Genomic DNA, 26,281 nt, shown 5'->3' on the forward strand with positions numbered 1-26,281 from the left:
CAGTGTATCCCTGGCTATGCAAGAATGAGGACATGCACAGAGAGCAGTTTATTATCCCAGGAAACCAGGTTCCCAAGAAACCCCCTTCTGTTGTCCAGGGTGATGGCACAGCTACCAACAGGCAGAGACCAAAATACTTCATCCTGAGTTCACACACACACACAGGAAGGACATACATTAGTTACTCCAGTTGGCAGTAGCATTATCATTTATTTATTTAATAATAATAAAAAATTAAGTCAAAACTTTCTCTTAATATAAAACAAACTGAAATCTGTGCCTGAGCTCTTTCTTTACACACACCAAATAAACATAGTGAAGGTCCACCTTAGACTGGGGACATCTGTAAAATAAGGTTTATACTGTCACATGAAAAGCCAACTTAGAGCACATGAAAGTATCAGTCAACAAGAATCATATTCTCAAGGATCAAGAGGCTGTGAACAAATGCCAAACGTCCATTATGTTTCTTTCCTGTTGGTTACAAGGAACATGAAGTAAAAATTTCATCCAAGAAACTGAACAAGTTGAGCTAGAGGGATGGGAAAGCCTTGAATCTCTTTTACAGACTATTCAATGAAACAGAAGTGAGGAACATTGATCAGAGAAATGCACAACTAGACTACTCTGATAAAATAGTTTTTGGCAATTCAGTTACCTGAGGAAAGCTGATACCAGTATTGTAGAAATCTTTTCAAGTTCTCAAATGGCATCAAAATGATCCAGGTACACTTTGAAACACATGATCCCAGTGAGTAGCCAGAGATCTAGGGATACACATTTCTGTATTGAAAGTGATAAAAATGAGCAGGAAGGTACCTGGAACAAATAAAGGCACTTTTAGCTGGCATGTGTTTTGATATATGCCACAGAAAATGGTGTCAGGTATGACATTATACTGAATTGTGTAGAGGTCCAAGCAGTATTAACACACTGTTAAATCCACACACTTGACCAAATAGTCAATGGGCAATGCCAGCATACTTAACAAAGGAAGAAATCCACACTTTTACTTTATGTAAACAGTAAGGTTTCTAATAAAGGCATTTTAGTTTTAAATATTATTATGTGTTTAGCATCATTGCATACAACACTTGTCTAAAAGGTTCATGTCACCTCTGTGTTTCACTAGGCCAGAAACAGTCATGGTAAGGTTTTTGGAGAGAAATTCTCCAATTGTTGAGTCTAGTGCTGCACACAAAATTACAAACATCCTCAGTAAACTGCACACCTGGACAGATGTTTGTATATAAAAAGCAACTTCATTGCCACAAGGAATCTGGTCCTCGTGTTGTCAAAGGCACAGAAACTGAGGGGCATGCTAACTACAGCACTTAAATAAGACCTGATTTCAAGAGATACCTTTCAGGGGCAGCTAGACAACTGAAGTGTAAGTTCTGCCAGAAGTCAAAGTGTCCCCACCATCATAACAACACGGTTGCTAAATTCAGATTGATACACAAAAAAAAAAAAAAAAAGATTTAAAACATCTAGGCTTTTCTTGTGGATTCATTCTTTGCATTACAGACACCAGCTGCTGTAAACTATTTTCTTTACCCTGTATTTTAAACCTTAGTAACAGGTGAAATGAAAAGCACTGGTAAACAGCTGAATGACCACATCATTATTTCTTTATCGAATCCTTACTCTCACTTCAACCAAAAGTGCAAGGTATTAGTAAAATGTGAATGTCACGGGCACCTGAACAGAGCCACAAATTGGTTTAGACTTTTGAAATTGTTTTTGTCAAAGAGCAAATAAACCAGTCTTTGGTGTAAGCTCACATGGTGGAATCCAAGTATAACAACATCAGCTGAAACTTAGAGAAAATCCATAACTTATCTTCTGAAGGAGAAGAGTCCAAGCTCAAATGATCACACTGATTTACAGGCACAGAGCTCTTCCAGAGAGCACACATGGTCTTTCACTACACTCACATAGCCACTGGCATGCTAAATCTGATGGATTTTCAAGCTACAAGTGATGGAAGGGACAGTCAGATTTTAGATTTTTTGGATTTGGTCAGATTGCCTGGGTGTGCGCAACCTGGAGCTGCCTTAAGACAGGGATGCAGTCTGCATCTGCTAGGAGTCACCAACCAACACTCAGGCAAACAATGGCTTGTGACAGGAGGAAATACTGGACAGAACACTCTCCCCACCACCAGGGGCCAGCTTTAAGCTGGTGGTTAGGAATTAACTTTCCTGATGCCCATATAGTAAAAAGCAGAAGCACACCTTTGGCACCTGTTTCAACACCAGTCCTGGAGAGTCCTGACTGGAATTGAGTTTGCTAGGTGTTCACTTTAAAACTGAAAGCTATCAACAGCTGAAGTGAAAAAAAAAAGGACAAAAAACAACTGAAAACACGCAAATGAAACAAAACAAGATAAAAACATATTTAAAAATAACACTCCTCTTCAGTATGTTTTTGTCTTAGACCACTGTCCTTACACCTGTGTTTCCAGAGGAAACTGCTATACCTGGCATAAAATTACTCCACTAAACCATCCCGTTCCTTATTTTCCAGCAGGGGCACACTTGTATCTCCCTTATCCTTTTTATTTGCATCTCCATTGTCCTCTGACTGCCCTGATTTCTGATGAGCAAACGTGTAATTGTCTTGGTCTATGTCCATCAGGGGCAGAGGCTCCTCCTTGGGGTTAGAAGAGCGTTTAATGTCTTTCCTGAAGGAGAATGGAGGTGGAGAAGGTGGCATGCTACCAATGGGTCCATCAAAAGGCCGGTAGACATCAACTTCTGGAGAGACTGAGCCATTGGACTCCTTCAGCAAGTGTCCATAGACCACAGCATCATCAATAACTGCATAGACATGAGACTCATTGTTTTGCCTCCCTTTTCTGAATGAGCCTTTTCTTCCAGGCATCTGGGTATTCACGTTATCATTGTACACTCCGACCATGGGATTCTGGGTTTTCTTCTTCCTGTTACAGAGGTGAAATTGTTAACAGGTCAAAAACAACACGTCTGGCGTGCTGGAACTCAGTAACAACAGCTTCTGTTCACTCATCCCAAGCACACAGTGTCAGGCAGCCCACCTGGATTAAAGGCTTTACCTGCAATTTTGGGAGAAATTACTCTTGTGCCTAGACATCCTCTTTTAACAGACCAGAAAACAACTTCATGCTATTTGGTTACCCACTGCTGCTCTGCTGACCCTGAAGTTTGCAAGTTTAACTCCAATTGTCTCCCAAGCACTGGGATTCTGGCTGTGCACAAATCCCACAGTTTCCATGGGCATTTGTAAGACCCAGAGATCATCAGATCCTCACAAAAACAAGGCTGTGTTACTGAAGACAAGGTAGTGGGTCAAAATGAAAGACAAACGAATTTTTCTTAATTATGCTTTCCTGACTGACTGCCCCTAAATTGTAAAGAACAAAGGCTGAACTGAAGACTTCTAAGCCTGTGTTTGTGAAGTCTTTCCTTGTGGCAGGAAAATGTGTCCCTAACTGCACTAGTCACCCTATTGCATAAATTCGATCCAGCTCTACAGCTTCAGGACCAACCAAGCACCTTGACAGCACTGAGCATACATGTATGAGAAAGCCCAGGCTATCAATGACTCCAGACTCTGCTTGTATGAGTAATGCCATGCATGTAAGCTTTGCACAACCCACTTCTCTCCCCAAGGGCTCAACTCACAGAAAATTGCTCCCACTTGATGTACAAACTCCAGAAGTTGCTGGAGGCTGTATGCATGAAAGAAAACTCTTAGTGTATCTGCGTGAGTTCACAGCTTGTTTGAACAAAGACTTGAGTGGAGTCATGCATGCAACAGCCACAGTCATTGGGATTTCACACTGCATGGACTGCTGAGGAAGTCCAACCAACACCCGAGTCACAGTGCACCCAAAAGCCTGCACTTAAGGCCAAGGTAAGCAGTGCTCTGTAGGTTGAAGTAATGTGACTCCAGGAATGCTGCTCTGCTCTTGAAGTTTGTCAATTTAGAGTAAAGAAGCATTCCTGGGGTCAACACTACTTCCACCCTGCCTTCCTCATGCTTTAGACCCTGGTTCAAAGGATATCAACACATGAAACAGAGGGCCCAGCAGCTCTCCCAAAATGCCCTCCTGAACTACAAAGTTACACATGCGGAATTATGAACTTACTTCTTCTTAACACAGCACACGGTCAGTCCAATCACTGTGAGAACTCCAGCCCCAGCCACCACAGCCAGTATGATTCCAAGGTCTGCAAAGAGACAAGGAACAAGGACACTGAACAAAAGAAGGAACATCCAGCTATCTCCTAAAATCTCTCTGGGTTTGAACCCCTTTAAGACCTTCTAAGCATAGCAGCTGCTGGCAGAGCAGAAGTTCCTAAGCCATGCCTGCCACAGGGCAACACAAGCCATTTCCAAGAGATTGGAGGCCAAGCAACAACAAACTCCTGCTGCTGGCAGCAGAGGACAACCAAAAAACCCAACCAACCCACCCACCTCCAAGAGTTTTTGATAGAGCTCCATGCACTGCTAAACTTACCTACAGCACTTCACGCGTCTCTGGCTGAACAAGCAAGGAAAAGATGAAAGCACAGAAAGAAACAGAGAAGGACTCAAAAGAAGAAATAGTGACATTTCCATAGATTCCCCTCAAAACAGTCCTTTCCTCTGAAATACACAGGTTGTGTTGATCTGTGGTTTTCTAGGAGTCATAAAATTGATTAGGGGAGTCCATGCATAAGCAAAGAAAAATGCTGCAAGTTTCAAAAGAAGTACAGATTTAAAAAAATAAGATCAAAAAATTAGAAAGTGCAAATGTGAAACAAATTTACATAAGCAAAGCCTACCCTAAAAATGCCCCCTCATCTTTTCTTTAAAACCTGTTTATGTTTCAGGGAGATGAAAGAGAACAAGGAAACAGAATTTGCTGCTAGCATCAGGGCCCAATCTCCATTAAATGGTCAGACCTGTCCTAGGGAGGATTTCTTGCTCATGTGAACACTGAGACTAATTGAACTGCTAACATGAAGTGAGGACTACTTGGATGAATAAGTTTGCATAATCAAATCCCAAGCTGTTCACTAGGTCTGTGACCCTGGAAGGGAAAAACATCACTTGATCTTATTATATATTCTATCTGTTACCTCCAATTAAAAAAACTAAATTTTTTTTTAATGAAATCTAGTCTTACTACCTCAATCCTTGCCATTTCTTGCACCAATGAAAGAAAACCCAGAAACACACCTCCTGCCCCCCAAAAAACCATACCACATTAAAACCCCTCCTTTTTCCCCAGCTCCTAGAAATATCCAGATGAAACTCTTGAGGTTTTTGAGGACAGACTTTTCCAAAGGCAGGAATCTACACCCAAGAAGGACCATCATCCATTACTGTTACCTCATCCAAGGAGGACCATCGTCCATTAGTGTTACCTCAAGGGAAAGCAAGGAAACAAGCAGAAAACAAAGCACCACAGCCTCACAGCACTCACCTAGCTGCTTGTCAGCCAAAGTCACCCAGAACTGCAAGGTGAGCTGCTCCTTATCCACAGGCCTGCAGTTGGAGACGTTCACCCAGAAGCTGTGGAGCATGTTCCGGGGCTGGGGCAGGAGCTCGTCCTCGCGGCGCACGATCTCCTCTGCTCCTGGCGTCTCCTCCTTGATGTTGACGAAGGCACGGCCCGTCTCACAGGCGATGCCCATGCGGTCCTTGGAGAACTTGAGGCGGGCAGTCTGCTTGCTGGGCACAGTGATGAACCAGGATATGGAAATGTAAGGAGGCAAACCATAAGGCGAGTTGGGAGTCTGCAAGTAAACTTTAGCTTTTGGATTTGGGCTCACGGTGAATATGCACTCATCTGTAGCAAAAGGGAAAGAAGAAAAGAAAACTTAGTTTTGATAATTATTGTCCTTTCCCACACCAGTGTTATCACAATAAACACAGACATACCTGCACAATTTGGCACAATCAACTATCCACTACCTGGAATACAAAGCTCCTTCTCTCTTCCCGAAATAAACCACATCGCTGGTTCAGATAAAGACTGATTCTAGAGTCTAGTAATACGGCCATTGCTAAAGGATTAAACTCCTAATTTCTGTTCACCCACATGTGCTTTACTAAGCCTATTGAGAGATCTATCCCTGTACAACAAAGTAGTACAAAATCTACTACCTTACCTTTAATATGTGGCACAAAAGACATTTTCAGATCCTGAGGGATAGATTCATTGATGAATCCTTTACCAAATGTTTTTAAGGATATGGTGATATTATTCCTCATCTGAATCTTTTCAATAGATCCACCAGGACAGAACACACCAACATTCAGCTCTGTCTCTGGGGTGGCACTAACAATGCTGTAACTGTAGCTCGTGTTGCACCTCTGCTCTGGGACATGTTGCTGAAGTTTCAAGGACGGAGACGTAATTTCTACGTTGATCATATCAGTGGCCAAGAGCTTCCAATTAAACTTATGCAGTCGAATTGGCAATCGGGTAATAGCCTTGGGCACTGAAAGGGAATAAATCTTCTTCTGACACCAACGAATATCCATACAGCCTGCAAAAACAAAAACAAAACCCAAAGAGCTGAGTATTTCTTGCACAGGAAATACCTGGGCACATGCAGAGTACTGTCAGGTTTGCATTACAGGCCAAGATAAGGATCTACCTAAGAAAATATCCTCTCTTAGTAACCTTTATCCAAATGTGTATTGTTTGGATTTAAAGAGTTCTCCTTAACAGGTGCAGGACACCAAAGAAACAGGCAGAAGGCAGAAACATATTCAAAGGCCCTCACTCAAGATATATCTGCTGACTGTGACACTGCTGCAGACCAGTCAAGGTTGAGATACTTCAAATCTCTTTTCTACCTGTAGTTGAAAGCATTTGGGGAAATCCTATATCAAGGGGACATGCATGCACAAGATGCACTCCTGATGGAAACTTTGGTCCTGCATTTTCATGGGCAGATTTATGGGTCTCTGGCTCTGTTTCCATAATTTGCAGTGACTTAGGTGACTTCTATCTCTTCTCTTCTAGGAATAGCTACGCAGTTTCTATTCTTAAAGACAGAATGATGTACCAAACAAGGTCACTTCCAGATTCATTGCACCCATCTCCCAGCTAGCCAACACCTGGTTTCCAACCTCAATACATTTAAAGCCAAAGCAAGAGAACAAGTCTGGTTGACCCCTGGGGAAAAACATGCAAAAGCATTGCCTAAGAGACAGCATTGAGCCACTTTGGTAGTACCTATGCCTTTTTCAGCCGTGATCCTCAGCTGGGACAAGTCCTTGCACAGGAAGGAGATCCTGTAGACAGCACCAGAGGTTAAAGTCAAGGCACGGTCGCAGGTGCGAGGATCCTTGCAGATCAGGCATATGGGCTCAGACATGAGGGGCGTGCGGCTGGGCCACCCTTCCACGTGTATTGTCACAGTCATGTTCTTCTCCTTGCTCAGGTCGACCAAATGGGTGACATCTGCAATGAAAAACACCCCAGAGCAATTACAGCCAAGAAGCACAGTGTGAAGCAGAACTTCCTTCACCTCTTCTTGGAACATCTGGAAGGAGAAAACAGAAGGAAAGAGGAAAAAAAATGCAAGTGTGGCTCATAAAGGTTGACTGTCATGTGGAAAGAGAGATTTTGGATCCATGCAACATCCTGGTGCTGTTACTAAGGCACCTCTCTCTGATGTCAAAAAAAGCAAGCCAGCCTAGTGGAAGTGTCCCTGCCCACAGTGGGTCAGTTTGGAACAGGATGATCTTTAAGGTTTTTTCCAACCCAAACCATTCAATGATTCTACAAAGGACAGGGGGGAAAATAGTGCACCTATATACATACATATTCTATTACTACTCTTCATTTTCTGGTTTAGCTTTAGCTACAGATCTCAAAGTCATACACAAAAGGTGAATAAAATAGCTTTCTCCTGTGTGAGAAATCAGGCAGACAAAAAGGCAAGTGGTCAAATGGAATTATCCAAGTCATTGGCACAACCAAGCACTAACCTAGGACTCCCACCGCAAGGTTATAATTTTTCAGAATGTATTTTCCTGCAGCAGCTAAACACAGGAAGAGTTAGATCAAGAAGTTATTGTGACTGGAAAGAGCCATATTTTCTTCTTACTTAATGACAAGCACCACAGACAGCTGTGGAATACCCAAATGTTTGGGAAGCTTTGAGAATATGCAGATAGCAATGCATTTTTAATAAGAGCAATGTTGCAGATGGCAACCTGAGGGCTGAATTTGAATCTTTGATGGAACTTATATAACTACAAAATCAATCATGAAATCCTATAAAATCCCTAGAGAAACCACTGTTGTCTCTTAAATTCAAATGGTTTATTACTTGCATTTCATTCCTGGAATGACAACCTGTTTTTGATTTTTTACGTGATTATCGTTTTGTCTCCTGGCCATAAATATATTAAAATTCTTTTTGCTTTTGAAAGAAGAAGGGAGATAAAGCTGATTAACTGAATATAATGTTTTCATTCTGTCTAGCTTCCGAGATGCAACACACAATAAATGTAAGCAAACACAATTTTGTTAAGAGCAATTCTGTCAGGATCTGCTGTTCATAAACAGAGCCAGGCTAGACAGCCAAAGAAGAAAGAACTGTAACGGTGAGATGCTACAGATCCTTTATGGATATGTGACTTCAGGGCACAAATCATTCAAACCTTATTCTCTCTAAAATTGCCTAGAAACCGCTAAGTAGCTCCTGACACAGTGGCAGTTGAGTGTGTACTTTCCTCCACCTGCTCTTTTGCAGTAAGTGCACCTTGATTATTAACCTTCACCTTGAACTGGGGTCAGAGTTGCAAAGTCAGAGGCTAAATCACTAACTCCATGGCTCATTACCTAGACAGGCCTTTTATTTCTGTTTTTAGATAAATGCTCTGGTATTATAAGTCATTGTGCTAAACCAATCTGAATTTGGGGCTAGAAAACAGAAAAAAATTATTTTCTCAGTATAAAGAAATATAAAGAACATCCAAGTATGGAGGGGATATTATTAGTGGAATATCTTACTGACAACTTTTGTATTTAATGTGACTTCTTCACACTTGTTGATGTTCACCTTCCTCTAGGAAGCAAAATTAAAACTCGAAGGAAGAAAGGAAAGGAAGATGCATATCAATGTCATTACCAATACAGAGACAATTTTACATCTCTCAATTCACCAGTTAATAATACCACAGATCTTGCTATCTACCATGACAGCGGGTTTCACCTTGTTAGGAGCAACTGCTCATGCAGGGAACAAAAAACTGGGTTCATGCTTTAAAGAATGACCTTTAAAATGTTGAGTCTCATGTCTGAAAGCAGAACTGTTACAGCCATTTTTCAATTACATCATTCAGGTGCTGCAAGTAGAAAGGAGTCTCCATTTATGAGTTACAGTGTAAAAAACACATCAGCAACAAATAGTCCACTGCAAATTGCACATTTCAGCATCGCTGCTCGCCTTGCTGTACAGGTGGCCAGTGGTACCTGGGCAATAAAACAGGCCTCAGCGTTGCTTGGCAATCTCCTTAAACTCACAGAGGGACAAAGTTCAAGGAAAATAACAAAAAAGAGTATTTATCTCCCTTGTGGTGCTCATGCCAGACATCTGAAAGCCATAAAAGAGGCAGGCAGGTACTTACTCTCATCAACCTGCGGGTGCTGAACAACAACTTGGAAGAGCAGGCGAAGAATGCCGGGGTTCTGGGCATCCTGGTCACAGCCCTGCAGGGACATGTTGAAAGTGCCAGCAATATTGGCAGGCTGGCTGTCGCTCAGCTTGAACACCTCCGGGTTGCTGGGGGAGCCGGGGATGTAGTACTCCACCCTCTCCTCCTTCCTTTCGCAGTTGGACAGGCTGTAGTTGTGGAAGAACACGCTTGCTCTCAGGTTGGGAGGAATCACAAACTGCCACGTCATCAGCTCGTCTTCTGGAAAGCCCAGCGGGTAGTTAGGGGACATCAGGGTGATTGAAGACTCCCTCTTCAAAACGGATTCAATGATGCATAACCCTAAAACAGGGAGGGAATCACAACATATAAAATTCCAGTTACTGAAGACACACTGGCATATCTAGCACCCAAGAAGCAGAGTCTTTATTTTGACAGTGAGATCACCCACTCCAGCTACAGGTTAGGTTATTACAAAACGTTCAGACTAAAACATATATTTGAATTGACTCTTATGTCTTCAGTTACAGAAAAGGTAAGGAATGTATTAATACTGCATTTGAAGTTTAACAGGTTAACCTTTCAAGCACATGGACAGACAAGCCTTTATTATTGGCAAGGGCAAGATCCTAATTCCTAATTCTACATTTGGATTTGCAAGAGCAAACACACAACCTGATAAGTGCTTCTGCTTCATTGGGTTTTGGGAAACAAAAGATGCAAGCTTTTATAGCAACACGTGGCTCTCTTTACAAAAACCTCCTAAATTTAACAAAAGCACACCAGCAAAGAGCCTCAGATAGGCATATTAAAACACAAATGTGAAACATGCAGGCTGCATTAGACACTTTATCCTTGGATGACTCTTGGCAGTGTGAAGTTGGGTACATAGAGATTATGGTCCCACTCTAGGACTCCAGTGATGATGTGCAAGTGTAAGGAGTGCCAGGAATTATACAAAACACTCATGTTCTAGAAGCTTGAACCTGGACCAGGTTTCTTTTATAACTGATAGCAACAGCACTAGAATTCAAGTACAGAGAAAGTTTTGTCTCTGAGATCACAAAGTAACCCACTGATTGCTGTATAATATTCCAGGTATTTTAGGAAGATTATTACACAATGGTTTATGTTACTGTGCAGGTTGAAACAGATAAATGTATTTATGCAGCCTCCTTCCAGGCACTGCTTCACCTTTTCCCACACTCCTCTCCTGAAGAGAGGTATTGGTTTGAGGCTCCAGAAGTTAAAGAAATTTTTTAAAAAATAAACAAGCCCAACTACACACTTCAACCAACAAAAAAGTCTCTGGCTCATTCTAATTATACTACTTTGTCTCACCTAGCTGAATTCACAAAAACAAGAAAGCAGGTATGTTGAAGTTTTAGGAAGTTTAAAGAGACTTAAAATTATTAATGTACATCAAATACTTTGACTCCAGAAGAGCACCATCTAACTAAACTAAAAATCCTACAAAATAGTTTCCAGAACAGATGAAGTGAAAGGGAGTTAGGGATAGCAGCACCAAAACTGGAAGGTTAGCTGTGAAGAAAGGTTGAAATAGATTCTGCTGCAGTCTGCAGGAGGCAGCTGCACTACTCACGTTTTATGGAAGCCCTGCTGGCTATGTTGAAGCCTGAGGTGGTGAGAGGCAAGTGCCACGGGAGGTGCAGGGACAGGACAACTCCTCCCAGCAGCTTGATGCGGGACACGGAGCCGTTCCTGCAGAAAGTGCCGATGTTGACCGTGGCATTATCGATAGAGCTGTTGATGTTGTAGCTAACGGCGTCTGGGCACATCTCTCCTGGTTCAATCTGCCTTAGCCAGGAGGTAGAAAATTTTAGTTCAAGCCCAGCTTTTGTACTTGCCTTCACGTCCCAGATGTACGTCCTGTTAAGGCGAGGTAGCCCCGGTGGGTAAAGATGAACATCTCCAAAGGGACATGGGCCTGACACACAGTCTAAATGCAGAGAGAGAAGAACTGTGATACACTCTGGAAAGCATTCCATTAAAAGGGGAGTTTGATACTTCCCCTTCCTTGCTATTATCACAATTTTCAGGTTGCACTCATGTTTTCTTCTATGTGCACTAAAAGACACTCCTCTAACATGGTCACAGGCTGTCTCCAAACAGGACTCCCAGCCCATAGAACAGACAGGATAAACCTGCTTTAGTCAGGCTGAGTAACAGGAGGGATTCATTGTTCCTAGTATTCCGCCTTGTTTGCTGAAGAATTTAGAAGGTATTTAGTGAGTAGGGCAGAGTCTGAACGGACAAAAAGGACAAATGCAGTGTCAAGAGAGCTGGAAACCACAGATCTAGAGAATCCATTTTATCCCACATCCCCCAGAGAGTTCCTGGCAAATAATTAACCTTTAAATGTTTTACTCCTTGCCAGGAACTGTATTTTTCTTCCCTTGGTGTCCAGATTAACAATAACAAATGCCACTGCAGGATTCTGGGAGCAAGCCAGAAAACTTTTATCTGAAAAATCTAAGCAACTGATTGACACTCAAAATAAGTAACTTTAATCCATGTCTAGGCTTCAACTTTAAAGAAGAAATATCACTAGTGTGTCTTGCAAACATATGAGCTACAGTGAGCATTGCTACCTGCATGAGTCATATGGATAAATTCCAAAACACGAAGAGAATTATTCTTGAACATCACCCCAAAAATAATGAAGATGTTACTAAAGACTGAATACCCAATGAAGTTTGGGATCTAGTTGAGAAGGAGCACGTGTTCATGCCATTAAAGAGTACATACACCAGCGATAACATTCAAAGCAAGAAGAAGCGTTAGTTAAACTTCTGAATTTACAGTTTCTTGACTTCAATAGCATTCATTAAAGATAAAGAAACATGTGCAGGTCTTCAGTGTTTCTGTTGTCCTTATAGACACAACCAAGCTGTTCATCAAATACATAATATATTATTATAAGTGTTCAGAGGCTTTTGTCAGGAACAAAAAGATTCTTTGATGGGTTTATAAATTGTGGGAAAAGGAAAAGCAGCAAGGAATTAATGCAGCAAACTGCATTCTAGCTGTTTCCAGCACAGCCGAGTCAACATTAATTCTGCCAGCTGCAATATAGACTTCTGCAGCTTGCATAGCTGTAGCAGTCATTCAAGGTTATTTATCAGTGCTCAAAGATTTCTTCTTACCTAAGATTAGGGCAGAGACTTCAATACAGCAGCAGGAAAAAAAGCATTTGGTTTTACTAGAGGAAAATTACTACTGGGGAAAAATCAAAAATCTGTATCTTACCAATATTTTTCTGAATTTCCGTGATGAAATACTTCTCTGGAGTACCACAGGTGAAGTCAAAAGTCACACTGTCCCCAGGCTTTATCTTGAGTTCAGACACGATGCCATATTTCATGCGGATTTGACAGTTCGATTGAAGACCAAGTTTAATCGTCACTGTGGTGTTGTCCGCTTTATGAAGAGAGATTGTAAAGGAAGCTAAGAAAGAAAAAATACATAGAACAGAGGTGTTCTGTTACTAGCCATATGAGGAACACCAGGGTCTCCACACAGCCCCACAGATGCCACAGTGTCCAAAGGAATATCAGCATCCACCTCTCAGGAGCCTCTGGTGCTGTACCAATAGAAATTGCCTCCTCTCTCTCCAGCACAGACAACATAAAAACATATTTGCTGCATGTGCCCAGGAGAGGTATACAGGGAACTTGTGCACAATCAGTTCTGCTCCAATTTACCCTCATCACTATCATTTATTTCACAGTTAAAAAGTAGCTCAGCTATTCCTTCCAAATTGTTGTTCTCTTGATTTTTGTTTTCAGTTTGTTATCACACAGCCTGCTTCATTTCTGAAGGCGCCCATCAAGCCAGGAAGTTTATTCAGCGGTCAAACAAAAAAACAAGCTTTAGCTTAATCACAGACAATGGTAAGAGATTAATTTCTGGGTATACCTCAACAATTACTGCAGGCCAGATGAGGTATTCCAGCAATACCAAAAGCACAGACCAACAGATACTTTTAGGTGCAGTCACGGTCCTCTCCCACCCTCCCCATCCTTCACAACTCATTCCCTGAAGGTACAGGATGTCTGTGTAGTGCCCCTCACCAGCACAGAAGGCATTTGTGGCCTGGAACAGAGTGTGTGCTTGCACACCTCCTCTCCATCTCAGACACAACCATCATTGATTCACAGCTTTTGGGAAATATTTCAGATTTCAACCCATCCTCAAGTACTGCCAGATGCAGGAACAGCTCTCACAGGAAATACTGGAGTCACTGAATAAACTGCTTGCTGAATAATCTTTTATTTCACAGGTGGCAGTTTATCAAAAAAATGACTCAAACCTGATTGTCTTCTAAAAATATACACATAATATAAGACACCAGAGAGTACTGACTGGACGTTCAAGATGACTATTATTAACTTCAGTTGGATGCTTAGCAAGTAATGAGGCCAGCCCTGGCTGAAATAAGTCATGTTTGCAGTAAAGTCAACCATACCCCAGCCCCAGGTGAAAATCTGAGGACAGGACAGACAGTAAGTTTTCTGCTGCTTGTTTTCATTGTTCTCCATTTCTTATTTTGGTGTATGGAAGATAGAATCTCAGTGTCTACAGTACTTGAGCTTTTAGTGTATATGAGAAGAAAATCATGCATATAAAAAATAGTAAGAGATCTAGAAATAAAGGTACCCCAAGCTGGGTTCAAAACATCTCTGCTCTGAGTGGTACATCACACAGGGCTGCATGACAAAGCTCGGCCCATCTGCCAGGTTGGGAATCCTCGTGCTCATTAACCTCAATGAAGAAAGATTTGTGCTGGCAAACCCAGCAGAGCAGCGCCCTGAGGGAGCCCCGAAGCCATTCCAATAAGCAGGCAGCATGTCAGGAAGGTGTAGGAGAACAGCTGGCTCACACACATCTGCAGGATGCCCCAGGCTCTGTCCAACTGCTCAGCATCCCTGGAGCAGCAGTCTGCTCCACACCAGCTGCTGCTGGTGCAGGGTGATAAGGATGCTGATCAGAGCCCAGACATGCAGGGGCTCACCTGGTGGGGTTGTGGGAAGCAGGGCTGAACACACCATAGGAACCCCTGATCAGCACGGCCCTCAAATGGCACATGAGCACACCAGAGACCCTCAACAAACAGACCCAGCCAACTCAAAGCTGCAGTCATCGCAGCTGCTGAAAGCAGCTTATTGCATTAGTGACTCAATTTCACACAAAAACCATCTGTTCTATTGAAGAGAGGCTCAAAAACCTCCTAATTTTTACAGGAATCTCATAGTTTTGCAGGGCATGACTTTCACTGCAATGCTTTGCAAAAGCCCGGGGGATGGAGCAGTCAGCATGGTCCGTCCCTGACACTGGAAACATTGTGGCTCCAGGTTTGGCAACACCAGGGATCAAAACCCCACTCCTAGGGGAAGCAGGGCAGAATAGAGTACTCAGAGACAGAGCCCATCACGTGTTTATCTCAGTTTCGTTGGTCTTGAGCCTTTTTGCAGCTTTTCTACACAATCTTGGAGTCAAAAGACTTAGTAAGTCCTTGAAAGTGCCTTACCTATTTGCCTCCAGGATCAAAGGTTTTAAATGAAAATCTCAAACACCACGAGGCTTGGCAGATTGCAGCACATATTTTTAACCACAAGTTTACCAACCCTCTAATACCATTAGTCCTTACAGCCTTTAAGCGACAGAACAGTTCTCTGACCTGAGAGCCTACACAGCACTCTCCTGCCTCAACCAACGGCTGGCACATTTTACATCTGTGTTTCTGCCTTAGAAAAGAGGTTTTCAATATGGATTTTCCTGAGGAAATAGAAAAGATGATGGTGTAGCCTGGGAGCTGCCTGTACAATGACCTTCCAAGCACACAGGGGACAATTGCAGGGGCAATGTCCATGGGGTGGGGAACAGAGTAAAGCCAAGCAAGCTTTACTCAGTGCTGCTCTTCCTCATTCTTCAGGAGGAAGCAGTGTCCAGAAAAGAAAGTGAAACAACTACTTCCAATCTAACCCAGAGTTCTATTTTCCATACCACTGGGTTGTTTTTGGGTTCTCTTGGGGTTTTATTTTACAACACCTAGTGTACATAACACCTTTGACCATGATGTTCATAACTTTTCTGGTGTTTAAGTCATCCAGATATGATGTGTTAATAACATAAACCAAATAATTAATAACTATGGACAAAATACATTTCTTTCTTGCACAAGGTAAGTGTCATACTCACCTTGTAAGTTTATAAGGATTACTGAAAAGTCTGTTTCTAACTCTCTGGTCAAACAGTTATCACTGTTCCTTCCCCCATCCCTGGGACAGCACAGCCATGTGGCCAACCTGGCAGGACAGGGACCAGGACCACCAACAGCCAGCACTCCTCCACCACATGCTGGCACAGGGCTCTAATTTTTAGTCATGAGGATTAAGTTTAGGCATAGCCTTAAACACGTGACCAGTTTAAAATCAAAACAAATACACACCCTGAGCTGAAACCAAAGAACAGAAATTTTCAATGCTTTGAGATAAGCAAAGGGTCCTACAAGGGTCAAAACAAGTATCCTCTTCCCCAGCCCCTGAAAGACCCAAATTTGGCTGCCTGGGCTTTTCACCCCCTCCTTTCTGCTCCTCTTGCTGACTTCATGACCATATAATCATTCTTCATTTGATCTCTCTGCAAGAATATCAAATATTTGTCAGGTCAATATTGTTTTCTAGCACAGATTTATCCCATTCCTCAGCTTTCCTAAACAGAACCTGCCTAAAATCACAGAAGTGTTTTCAATGATTGATATATATATATATATATCATCACAGTAGTAGGCAAGAAAGATGCAGATCTGTACCAAATTAGGCCAGCAAAGTTGTGTGCTAGAAGCCCATATAAGAAGAAACACCTTCCATGCATAGACAAACAGCTTGCACAGATGAAAATCCACAGATAATAATTTTGGCCAAGAAATAAGAGTGGGGTGCTGTTATGCCAACAGCAGCCAGCTGCTAGGGATGTGCTAAGCTGCATTAGACTATCAAATCTAATAGGAAAAGTGGAATAAAAGAATCATGCAGGAAGTATATGCAGTGATCCCAAAGTCATTAAAAATAAACGAACAAATGGCTAAAACTCCCCAAACTACAGCCACACATGAGCAGCACGACAGAGGGACTACTTAAAGAGCACCTTCATTGGAGAGCTTTTATAAACATGAGTGAGTCTCCCCATGAGTCACACTAATGTGATTGTCTGTGACTCCCACTGCATGCCTTTTTATCAGGATTACCAGTAACTGGACACGTTTCTTGAAAAGAAGCAATTTCCACGCCTTATTGCTGCTGCACAGGGATGACACACAGGATATCCAAACCAACATGAGGAAGCATTGCCAAGCTGGATCTCGTCTCTGTCTATACAACAATGGAATCGTTCAGCCAGAAGATGTTAGGGGTAAAGCCTGCAGTCCTGAGCTGGTTCATAGCTGATGCAGACAGCTGATCTCACCCTATTCTTTTTTCCTCTAAACAATTACAGTTTTGCAGCCTCCCTTGGATGTTTCATCAACTGCCCTAATCTCAATCAACAACCTCCCTTTCCACAACTGGATTTTTCTACTGCTCATGTTCATTTCAGAATGCCTTCATGAGAGTTTTCTCATCACAGCATCCCTCTATTGCTAGAGTAATGCCCCTCTCTGCACAAACACAGCTTTTTCTTATCAGGATGATATTTCCAAACTTTTATGTTAGTGCTCAGAGCTCTTTAAATGGTGTTAGAAGCACACTGCATAGTGTAAAGCAAGTTAAATCACTCCAGAGAGTTAAGCCTAAATTTATTTACTGACAAGCTCATAGTTTGAACGTGCATATATAAACGACAAAAGGAGATTTTTCATGTACAAGAGGGAGTGCAATGTAGAAGACAGCTGGCAAATAGGGCAGTAGCACTCACACAGAGCATGTGTACGTATACACGAGCAAAGGACTTGGCAGAACAGCAATTTTATGGCTATGTAAAGTGCCTTACTACACAAAGCAGGAGCTAGAACACAGTCCAACTAGTTTTGGCTTGACAGCTGCATTTTATTGCAGTAATTTACCCATAAGGATCTATGGATTGTTTCACACGACTTGACTGGGTGGATGAAAACAACCAAAAAAACCCCAGTCAGACCAAGAAAACAAAACCTGCAACGAAATCCCAGATGCTAATTTATCCTGGAATTATGTACAGAAACTGTGGGTTTGCTCATTCCGGTTAAATCACGGGCTTGTTCCGTGACAGCCATTTTTACTGAAACCCAGTCGGATGGGGCTGACTCAGCCACCATTCATGAGCTGGAGGAGCCGCAAGACGAGTAGCAGCAACTTGCTCTGATTATGAAATACCCGTATCCAAAGGCCTGTTCTGCCCCAGGGGGATCTGAACCCACACAACCAACACGCCTCTCCAGAGAACAGGCTCGTTCCCGGCAGGAATTGTGCCACCAGCTTGGGACGAGGATAGCACAGGGATGCTGTTTGCCACTACAGCTTGGCAGGCTCTCCTGGAGGCTCGCTGCCTCTTCCGAGCCCCTGCAGGGATGCTGACCTGCAGGCAGGCTCAGAGCCTGCTGAGGTTATTCCACTACACACAATCTGCTGCAAAAGCCATGGCAAGAAGGTGGGAAGCACGGGGTATAACACAGTAACTCAGTGTGGTGGTGCTTCACCTCATCACCACACTGAATTCACACCAGTGAATTGCGAATTGCATCACAATTCACTGCACGGTTCACTCAAATTGGCCAAAAAGCACATCAAGGAATATCTGAAAGAGTAAACGTCTCCCTGCTTTGCCAACTCAGTTGTTTTGCACCTGTCTTACTAACATCTTTGACAATTTGTGTCCAACTCTCCAGTTCAACTGCAGTACCCAATTGCCCAAACGTCATCCACTCCTCCAGTGTCACCTGCAATGTAATCCAGGTGACTGCCTTCACAGTTTTCAAGTTAGTCAGGAACAGACACAGAGTTAGGACTCCCCTCACCTCCTGACCAGTGCTGTGAGCAGCAAAAGAGAGATCACCATCACAAACTACAGACAACCCTTCTCCACTTAAATGTAAACTACTCCCCACATTACATGATTATCTCCTCGTATTAGGACCTGTCTTCCACCACCACACTTGTCTGGGAGATGAGGTCCAAATTTTGTGAAAGGATCACCCAGAATACCACAGTGATAAACTCTGCAAAGCTTGTAAACTCTTAGAGATAGATGTTGCCAATTGCTATTATGCCATGCTAACCACGCCTCAGGAGAGGGCTCCTGGGGGAGAACGGCCATTCCTCAGCCATCACAGAAGAGCTCCCTAATCTTCACTTCTTCTAGACTGACTGTTTGAACTGATAGCCAGGATGGGGATGCAAAGCAGGCGAGAGGTAGGTCATTTCCTCCTCATCAAGGAGGAAGGGCAGACACTTCTGGCATAGTGATGTTACAAGCCATTCCAGCACAGTTCACCAGACATCCGTCAGCACCCCAGGCCAGCAAGGCTGCTCACTCAAAAGTTGCTCATTCATTAATTTGTAATGCCTAACAGGAATAAAGTACCTTCAGATTTAAAATAATTGAAGAAAAAAAACCCAGCAACTATACATTTCTGTACATATACAGCTTTCTCTAGAACCTTTCTCAAAGATAATTAAGACACATATAACTCATGCAATAGATTTTTTTAAAAGAAGTTTTTTTACCACAAGTGGGAGAGAGACACTGTTGACTCTCAGCTGCCTTGTCCTAATTATTATTTTAGAGATATGAAGTGTTGTAGAAGCAACATTGTGAGATGGAGAGCTCAGCAAACCCTGTCTATGAGCTGACCACCAGCATACAATGTGTAAAATGTTTGACACATGGGTCTGCCCAGCTTGAGGAGAAATTGTCACACTGCCTGGAGAAACATTGACACCACACAGGTCCCTGCAGGAGCCTGCCTTGATCAAAGAGGTGTTTGCTTGTATAGTTTTTTATCCCTACCTTGATTTAAGCCAGCAAGAGGACAACATCTCAGAGCATGTCTGAGCAGCTCTGCAGTCTTGGCGCTGGTTGACAAAGGTGTAAAAGCGCATTTCGTAATCGGGGATCCCTCCCACACCAAACATCCTGCTGTCAGCTCTTAGTCTCTCTTCTGAGGAACTCCAAATCCTCTCTTTCCACTCCTCAAAGATTGCTCTCTCCTCTGTCTCACAGCCAGGGACTCAGAAAATCCAGGACCAGCTCCAAAATGCCAGCATTATCCTACCTCCCAAAATAAGAGTTTGATCTGGTATCTGACATCAAGTAACCACACTCACTTTGTTCCCCAAGAAACCAAAAGGCACAGCTCAAAGCAGGCTGCCCTATGGCACCCTTGTTAAAAGGTGTCCAATAGGATAGGCAAAGTACAGACTTTATCCCTGGTAGAGGAGATAGATTTTTAAAAAACACTTTTTCCACAGTAATGGCAGCCTGGGCACTCACAGGCAGACTAGATCTTACTAACATATGGAAATGCATATCTACTAGACACCATGGCACAGTTCTTCAGCTGAAGGTCTTCCAGGAGGTCCTATCAATACTATCCACACCAGGCAGGCTCAGCTGCAGGCAGCAAACCCTTGCTTCTGTCACCAGCCAGTACAGAAACTCAAGATGTTGCTCTGCTCTGGCTGTAAAGGCCAGCAGCCAACAATGCAGCCCAGCCCACGTCCTTTCCTTCACACCCTGGTGGCACAAGCAGATGTGAAGCAAGAAGAAACTCTACAGTAACGTCTCCAAGATATTCGAGAAGTTTACGAATCAAGGGATGGTGACCTGGCCCTGCTGGCTGAATCCTACTGAGAGAGCACAAAGTCAGCAGCTGCTCTTCAGGAACTGGTTAATGCTTTGGTTCCAACAAGCCAACCCCTGCTGCAGTGGGTGTGTTGTCCTCTCCAGAGCCGAGGTTCGACAGAGACACCTGAGCAGCACCAGTGAGTTGGATGGTGTCCCAGAAACTGCTGGAAGTGCTTTGTTAAGTGATATCTTTAGCTTTTCCCCCCTGTCAGGCAAAGGTTTATAAATTACAGAAATTATTAAAGGTGCAGATTTTAAAAAATATTTTAACAGAAGGTTACAAGAGTAGCCCAACAAAAGAGCTCATGTAGATCAAAACTGGCATCCAAGACTATTTTCCCCATATTCTCTAGCTAATACATGCTTTGCTACAGCTGAGTCTTTCTAGGAGCTCTTGCAAGGACACCAAGACCAGAAAACAGCCAAAGGGAGAGCTCCAGGGAGCACCCAGAAGAGAGCAGGAGGAGTTTGCTGCTGCAAGAGAACTACTGGTCAGTTCAGCTCAGAGGTACATTCCACTCATGGCAGTGGTGGGCAGCACCCAGCTTCCCCCACAGGCCCAGGAATAACCCAGCATCACCACTGATCCCACCCCAGCCACAACACGAAGGGTTACAACTCCACACACATTCACTGCTCTTCTGCTCAGCACCTGAAGAAGGTCATGTTTTTCCATAAGCAATTACAAAAAGCAAATGAGAATGAGATCAAAAAGAAAGAAAAACTGTTGAAGAAAGGAGCTATTCAGCCATCATCTACACTAATCTGCAAACACACCATGCCCCTGTCACCCACAGCTTTAGTCAACACAGGTAAAGCCAAAAGTATCTTGACTTTGCTCTTAGCACAGGATGGTTCTTCACACTATTTCCAATTTGAAATATTCCTGGAATGCACTAAGTGCAAAGTTGTTCAGCCTCTGCCTAAGACTGAGGGTTTGGCAGTTGTGGATCACAAAGCTTTTCATTTACCATATGCTGTTATAAATATCAATTAGGCTAAGTGATAAGGGCTACATTAATAAACAGAACCCTGGCAACACTTATTTGTGAAAATACTGCTGCTGGTATTATATTATTTCAAGAAGTCAGATTATTTTTCAGTAGTTTTCTCCTACTTTTTTTTCTATTCCAACATTATCTGTAGATAAGATAATTCATATAAGCAATTAACAAGCCTGAGCGCACAACTGACCCAAATGGTATCGGATATCAGGCTGGGGCAAGGTTCTTCCTTTATTTCATACAGGAAGCCCCAATTTCTGTCCAGAAACTCTCACTGTAGTACAGCAGGACAACATACAGAATTGTAATAAAGAGAGAGGAAGACAACCTTCTAGCTAACAAATAACCTCCTCCATGTCACAGGTCCCTGGCGGTACTCTGGACATGAGATTCATCAGCCTCCAATCCTCTCACCTTGTTTCTCCCCTGACTAGTCCTTTGCCTTGAATCAGTGCCAAGAAATAATCCTTTTCAGCATGCTTTCCCCTAATTATTTTTGGCTGATGAGCCACCACATCAAAAGACAACCCCAGGCATAAAAAAGCCAACAGCCACCTAAGGAGCCAGGCCCAGGAGCTGGTTCATCACATCCTGTTTCTCCTCTCCTGGGCCACTTTGCAGCCAAGTGGCTGCCATTTGTTGGTGCTTCCAGTTTTGAGTATGAGTAAGCCCAGGAACAAGATTCCAGCTCTTGGGAGGAACTTTATTCACGCAACTCCAGAAATAACAAACTTACTGAAGATCTCTAGTGGGGGGCACTCAAACTGGTGGTTATTTGTGCTGCTATGGACAATAAATTCAGTCCAGTGTACTAATCCTCAAAATTTTCACATTCCCACCACCTCAGACATTCACTCAAGCCTTCCCATCACCTCTACATCCCTTCAGACTTATAGACAAATGAAAAACACACACAGACAAGGCTCACCTCTTAAAAACAAACATTTCAAACACACAAAGTTCTGGAATTGTGAAAGGGAAAAAAAAAAGGGGTCTTTTCTGGTACAGAATTTAAGGTAGTAGTACCAGAACTGAGACACACTATAAATAATTTACTATAAACACATTAGTTTCTAGAGGAAAAAAAATTAGCACTCCAGACTGATAACGGCATGACACAAGCAAAAAAAAAAAAGGTTACAACACATGTACTTTGGTTGTAGTCTTAAAAGGAGAGGTCTCAATCGAATGAACAAATTGTGATTCAGAATGGAAATAATCCAGTTTCCACCAACTTTCAGAGGAGAGCAAACACAGTTGTTATTTATATTCTGTCAGAGTAGCAGAATGACCCTGCTAACAGCTCAGGGGTTTTTATTTTATTAAATGAAGCAGCTTTACATGTTAGGACTGACGTGTGACTCAAATCAGTCAGTTGCCAAGAAAAAGATGACTGGAGGGTAGAGCAAGAATCAACATGGCACTATCTCTAAATTCACTTATTATAACAATGACATTTTAAAGACAAGGCCCAGAATACCTACGCAGATTTTATCACATTAATAAGGACACTTTAAACCTGAAACGTTTATGTTTCATAGACAGCACAGAAGCCTGATAAACTTCATTATTAGTGCCTCAAAGAAACTCATTTTTAGTTGGAAAACACATTTTCAAAGGTCAGATATGCAATACTCTGTTCACACTCCCACGCCCGTGCGCAGCCAGCACACCAAATACTTCTTTCTGTAGTTTTCCAGCTACAAGTTAGAACCAATCTTTCACTTGATAATTTACTTTACGCATAAAGTTGCATCTCAGGAAAACCCACAAGCTCCTCTGAGAACAATGTGAGCAGCCACGCTCCACCTACACCTTCCTAAAGGAACACCACTGTAATACTGTACCTGCTGGGAAAGGGTGGAGCAGAGAAGTGAGAGGAGAAAGAACTTCACCAAGGATGATAAGAGACAGCTTTAGGAACAGGAACATCAAAATTTGTAGCCATCCCACCAGAGCATCACCACTCCCCAGAAGGAGCCACGTGTGCCTCATCCACACCCCACGTGCACGCCCAGCCTAAACCCAGCCTTGCTGAAAGGAAGGAAGCTCCAACCAAGGAAAGGGAGCAGCCAAAGCACAGCAACAGCAGAGCCAGCGTCAGCACCAGAGCAACAGGAACTCTTTAAAAATTACCAACTACACAGGCCTGCAGAGGAAAACCTTAACCTGAGCTCTCTTGGGTTTTCGGGACGAACCTTTGCTCAGGGAAATGTTCCAACAGTTTTGGTTGTGCAATAACAACAGCAGTTCCCATTGGAAGGAAGGACACACGAGGTCTCACGTGCCAACAAACCCGGGAAGGCACCATTCCCCTCTGCCTCACGTCCCGCTCACACCATCCCAACCTTCAGTCTGCCAAGGTGGCTGAGACTGAGCCACCTCTCTTTTGGGCTTCTCAAAGAGGAGGAAGGCACCACGTTGGAGAGTTTGAGAGGGTGACAGAGCACCTGGCACACAGGAGGGGTGGCACTTATGCAGGAGACAGACCAGTGGGTGGAAGCCTGCGGCTGGAAAGGAAAGGACAGAAGACGGTAGGAAGAGGGGCCACCATCAGTGGCAACAAACCACTGGGTCCATCAGTGGCATTTTGTGCAACTGTTACTAACTTTGCTGCAAACAGCAACTTCAGGATTTGCCAAAGAGCAAGGCCAGAGGCTGGGGAGCTCTTTTTCCCATGTTCCTCTAGATTAAGCTAAAATCCTTGGACAGTCTGCCTCCTCTGCTTCTAATGCTGAGCCATCTAAGGTTTTAAATATTTGTTTACTCTGAAAACAAAGCACAATTATTAAACAGCATTATATTTTCTTTTTCCTTTGAAGAGGCTTAGAGAGGCAAATCACTGTTATTCACTTAACTCGAAGGCAATACATTAAATGCAAATATTTTATTTAAAAGACTGCACAGCTTGAAACTTAAGCCTCAGGGCTGCCCAATTTCAAAGGAAACATTTGGCATGTATTGTTCATGATAATAATGGCCTGAGCTCCACTTCAGCAGAACCATGCAGTTAAAGGCAATAGAAATATTAAAAAGGCATCAATTTCTTTAATTGAAATTAAAGAAACTCACCAGTTATTTTGTACATAGGGACTCAGACTTCAAGAGCCTTTGAAAGGACTACAGATAGCAGTTAAAATAGATTGTTTAGACTTGAGGATGGGCATTTTTTGCAATCAAGCAGCTTTGGAAATTGAGGAAAACACCACACACCGTCACTGTGTTCATAACTGGAATTCTTTTGGGGTTGCACGCAGGGTTAGATACATGGGATTTCAACAAGCATCCAGGAATTTCAAGAGATACAAAGCTGGTAGTGGGCATTAAACCATCTGACTCAGCTGGGCATATAAACCTTTCCATTCCCCTGCATCTACGGTTTACCCGTTGTTCTATATCAGTAATACCATTCTCTGATGAAAATCTCGGGCACGATCCCACACAGAACACAGACCAAGGAGCTTCTGCTCTTTACAGAGAGCTCAGCTGCCCCTCTAGCGTCCTGGGGCAAGGACTTTGTGAAGTTCCTTGCACAATCAATACTCCAGCAAGCAAGGATGTAAAGATCAAGTCATTTTTCTTGTTAGCGTTTTCCAAGAGAAAGAAAAGGGAGCTGCACTTCTGACTAGAAGTGCTGAAACTGAAATGTCCCACCGCACAAACATTACGGATGCGATTCCACCCTATCACCCCCGCCCCTTTTAAATAACTAATAGTTATTAAATCAGCAGCAGCACACGGGGATAAAAGCAGAGTTATCAGTCTCTCGCCTACGGTGCCGCAAACCAAAGCGAGCCGGGCTCAGCCGCGCACGGGCGGGTCCGGCCGGCCGGGGCAGCCCCTGAGGGGCGGCGGGGAGGGGATGGCAGCGAAGCCCCGCGTGGGGGTGATGGGAACCGGTGTGGGGGTAGGGGAACCGAGCCGAGGGTGGGGGGACCGAGCCGAGGGTGGGGGAGCCGGCCCATCCCCATCCCTGTCCCTGTCCGTACCTTCCCGCGGCATCAGCTGCGCCGAGGCGGCCAGGAGCATGGCCAGGAGCGCGGCCAGCGCTCGGCCCGCCGCCATCTCCCCTCATGGGCCCGGCGCCGAGGCGGGCGCGGGTACCCTCCGGCGCCGCCGCCGCCGCTTCCTGCTCCACCTGGCACCTGGAGGGGCGGGCCGGGCGGGGCAGGTGAAATCCCTCCTCTTCCTCCCGGCCGGCTCGTCCCCGCCCGGGCGCTGCCTCTGGCCCGGCCCTGGCCCCGGCCCCGGCGCGGCGGGGTGGAGCCGGCTTGGCGGGGCGCCGGAGGTGCGGGTCGTTGGCACAGAGGTGTTATTCCTGCCCTAAACGCTTTTCCCTGCCCATTCCCGACATCACTGACACTTACCGAAAGGGGTTTGAGTTGTCTGTCACCAAGTTCCCCTCTCCCCCTCGGCCCCTTGCCTGCTAAAGCATCTCTGAGCTTCAGTGCTTAAAGGGAGCTTAAAGCTGGGGCCAGACTTTTTTACCCAGACGAGGGGTAAAGATTTTAAACCACTTTGTCAGATTCAGACTAGATATTAGGAAGAAATGTTTTGTGGTGACAGTGGTGAAACCCTGGCAGAGGTTGCCCAGAGAAGTGCTGAATGCCCCATCCCTGGGAACATTCACAGACAGGTTGGACAAGGCTCGCAGCAAGCGGATCTATTTGAAGATGTCGCTGCTCATTGCAAGGGGTTTGGACTTGATGGCCTTTAAAGGTCCCTTCCATCCAAACCATTCTGTGTTTGGAAGTGCCACATTTCAGACAGAAGCAGGTTCCTCT

General features: G+C 43.8%; 1 protein-coding gene across 1 annotated transcript; it reads right to left on the reverse strand.

Annotated features, from left to right (window-relative positions):
* Nucleotides 1–25,680, reverse strand: CDCP1 (CUB domain containing protein 1). The gene is made up of 9 exons (XM_058810359.1): nucleotides 25,487–25,680; nucleotides 12,922–13,119; nucleotides 11,255–11,611; nucleotides 9,625–9,993; nucleotides 7,220–7,447; nucleotides 6,144–6,524; nucleotides 5,456–5,821; nucleotides 4,133–4,214; nucleotides 1–2,944 (listed from the first exon to the last, which is right to left on the reverse strand). The coding sequence occupies exons 1-9, from the start codon at nucleotides 25,560–25,562 to the stop codon at nucleotides 2,494–2,496; spliced, it is 2,508 nt and encodes an 835-aa protein (XP_058666342.1). The 5' UTR covers nucleotides 25,563–25,680; the 3' UTR covers nucleotides 1–2,493.
* Between the last annotated feature and the right edge of the window lie 601 nt (nucleotides 25,681–26,281).

The sequence above is a fragment of the Ammospiza caudacuta genome, chromosome 1 (genome assembly GCF_027887145.1).
Source record: "Ammospiza caudacuta isolate bAmmCau1 chromosome 1, bAmmCau1.pri, whole genome shotgun sequence".
NCBI lineage: Eukaryota > Metazoa > Chordata > Aves > Passeriformes > Passerellidae > Ammospiza > Ammospiza caudacuta.

Coding starts and splice junctions, on each gene's coding strand:
- CDCP1 (XM_058810359.1), bottom strand. CDS start 25,562: ATGGCGGCGGGCCGAGCGCTGGCCGCGCTCCTGGCCATGCTCCTGGCC. Junction 13,120..25,486: donor GCAGCTGATGCCGCGGGAAG/GTACGGACAGGG, acceptor TTTCTTTCTTAG/CTTCCTTTACAATCTCTCTT. Junction 5,822..6,143: donor TTTTGTGCCACATATTAAAG/GTAAGGTAGTAG, acceptor CTTTTGCTACAG/ATGAGTGCATATTCACCGTG.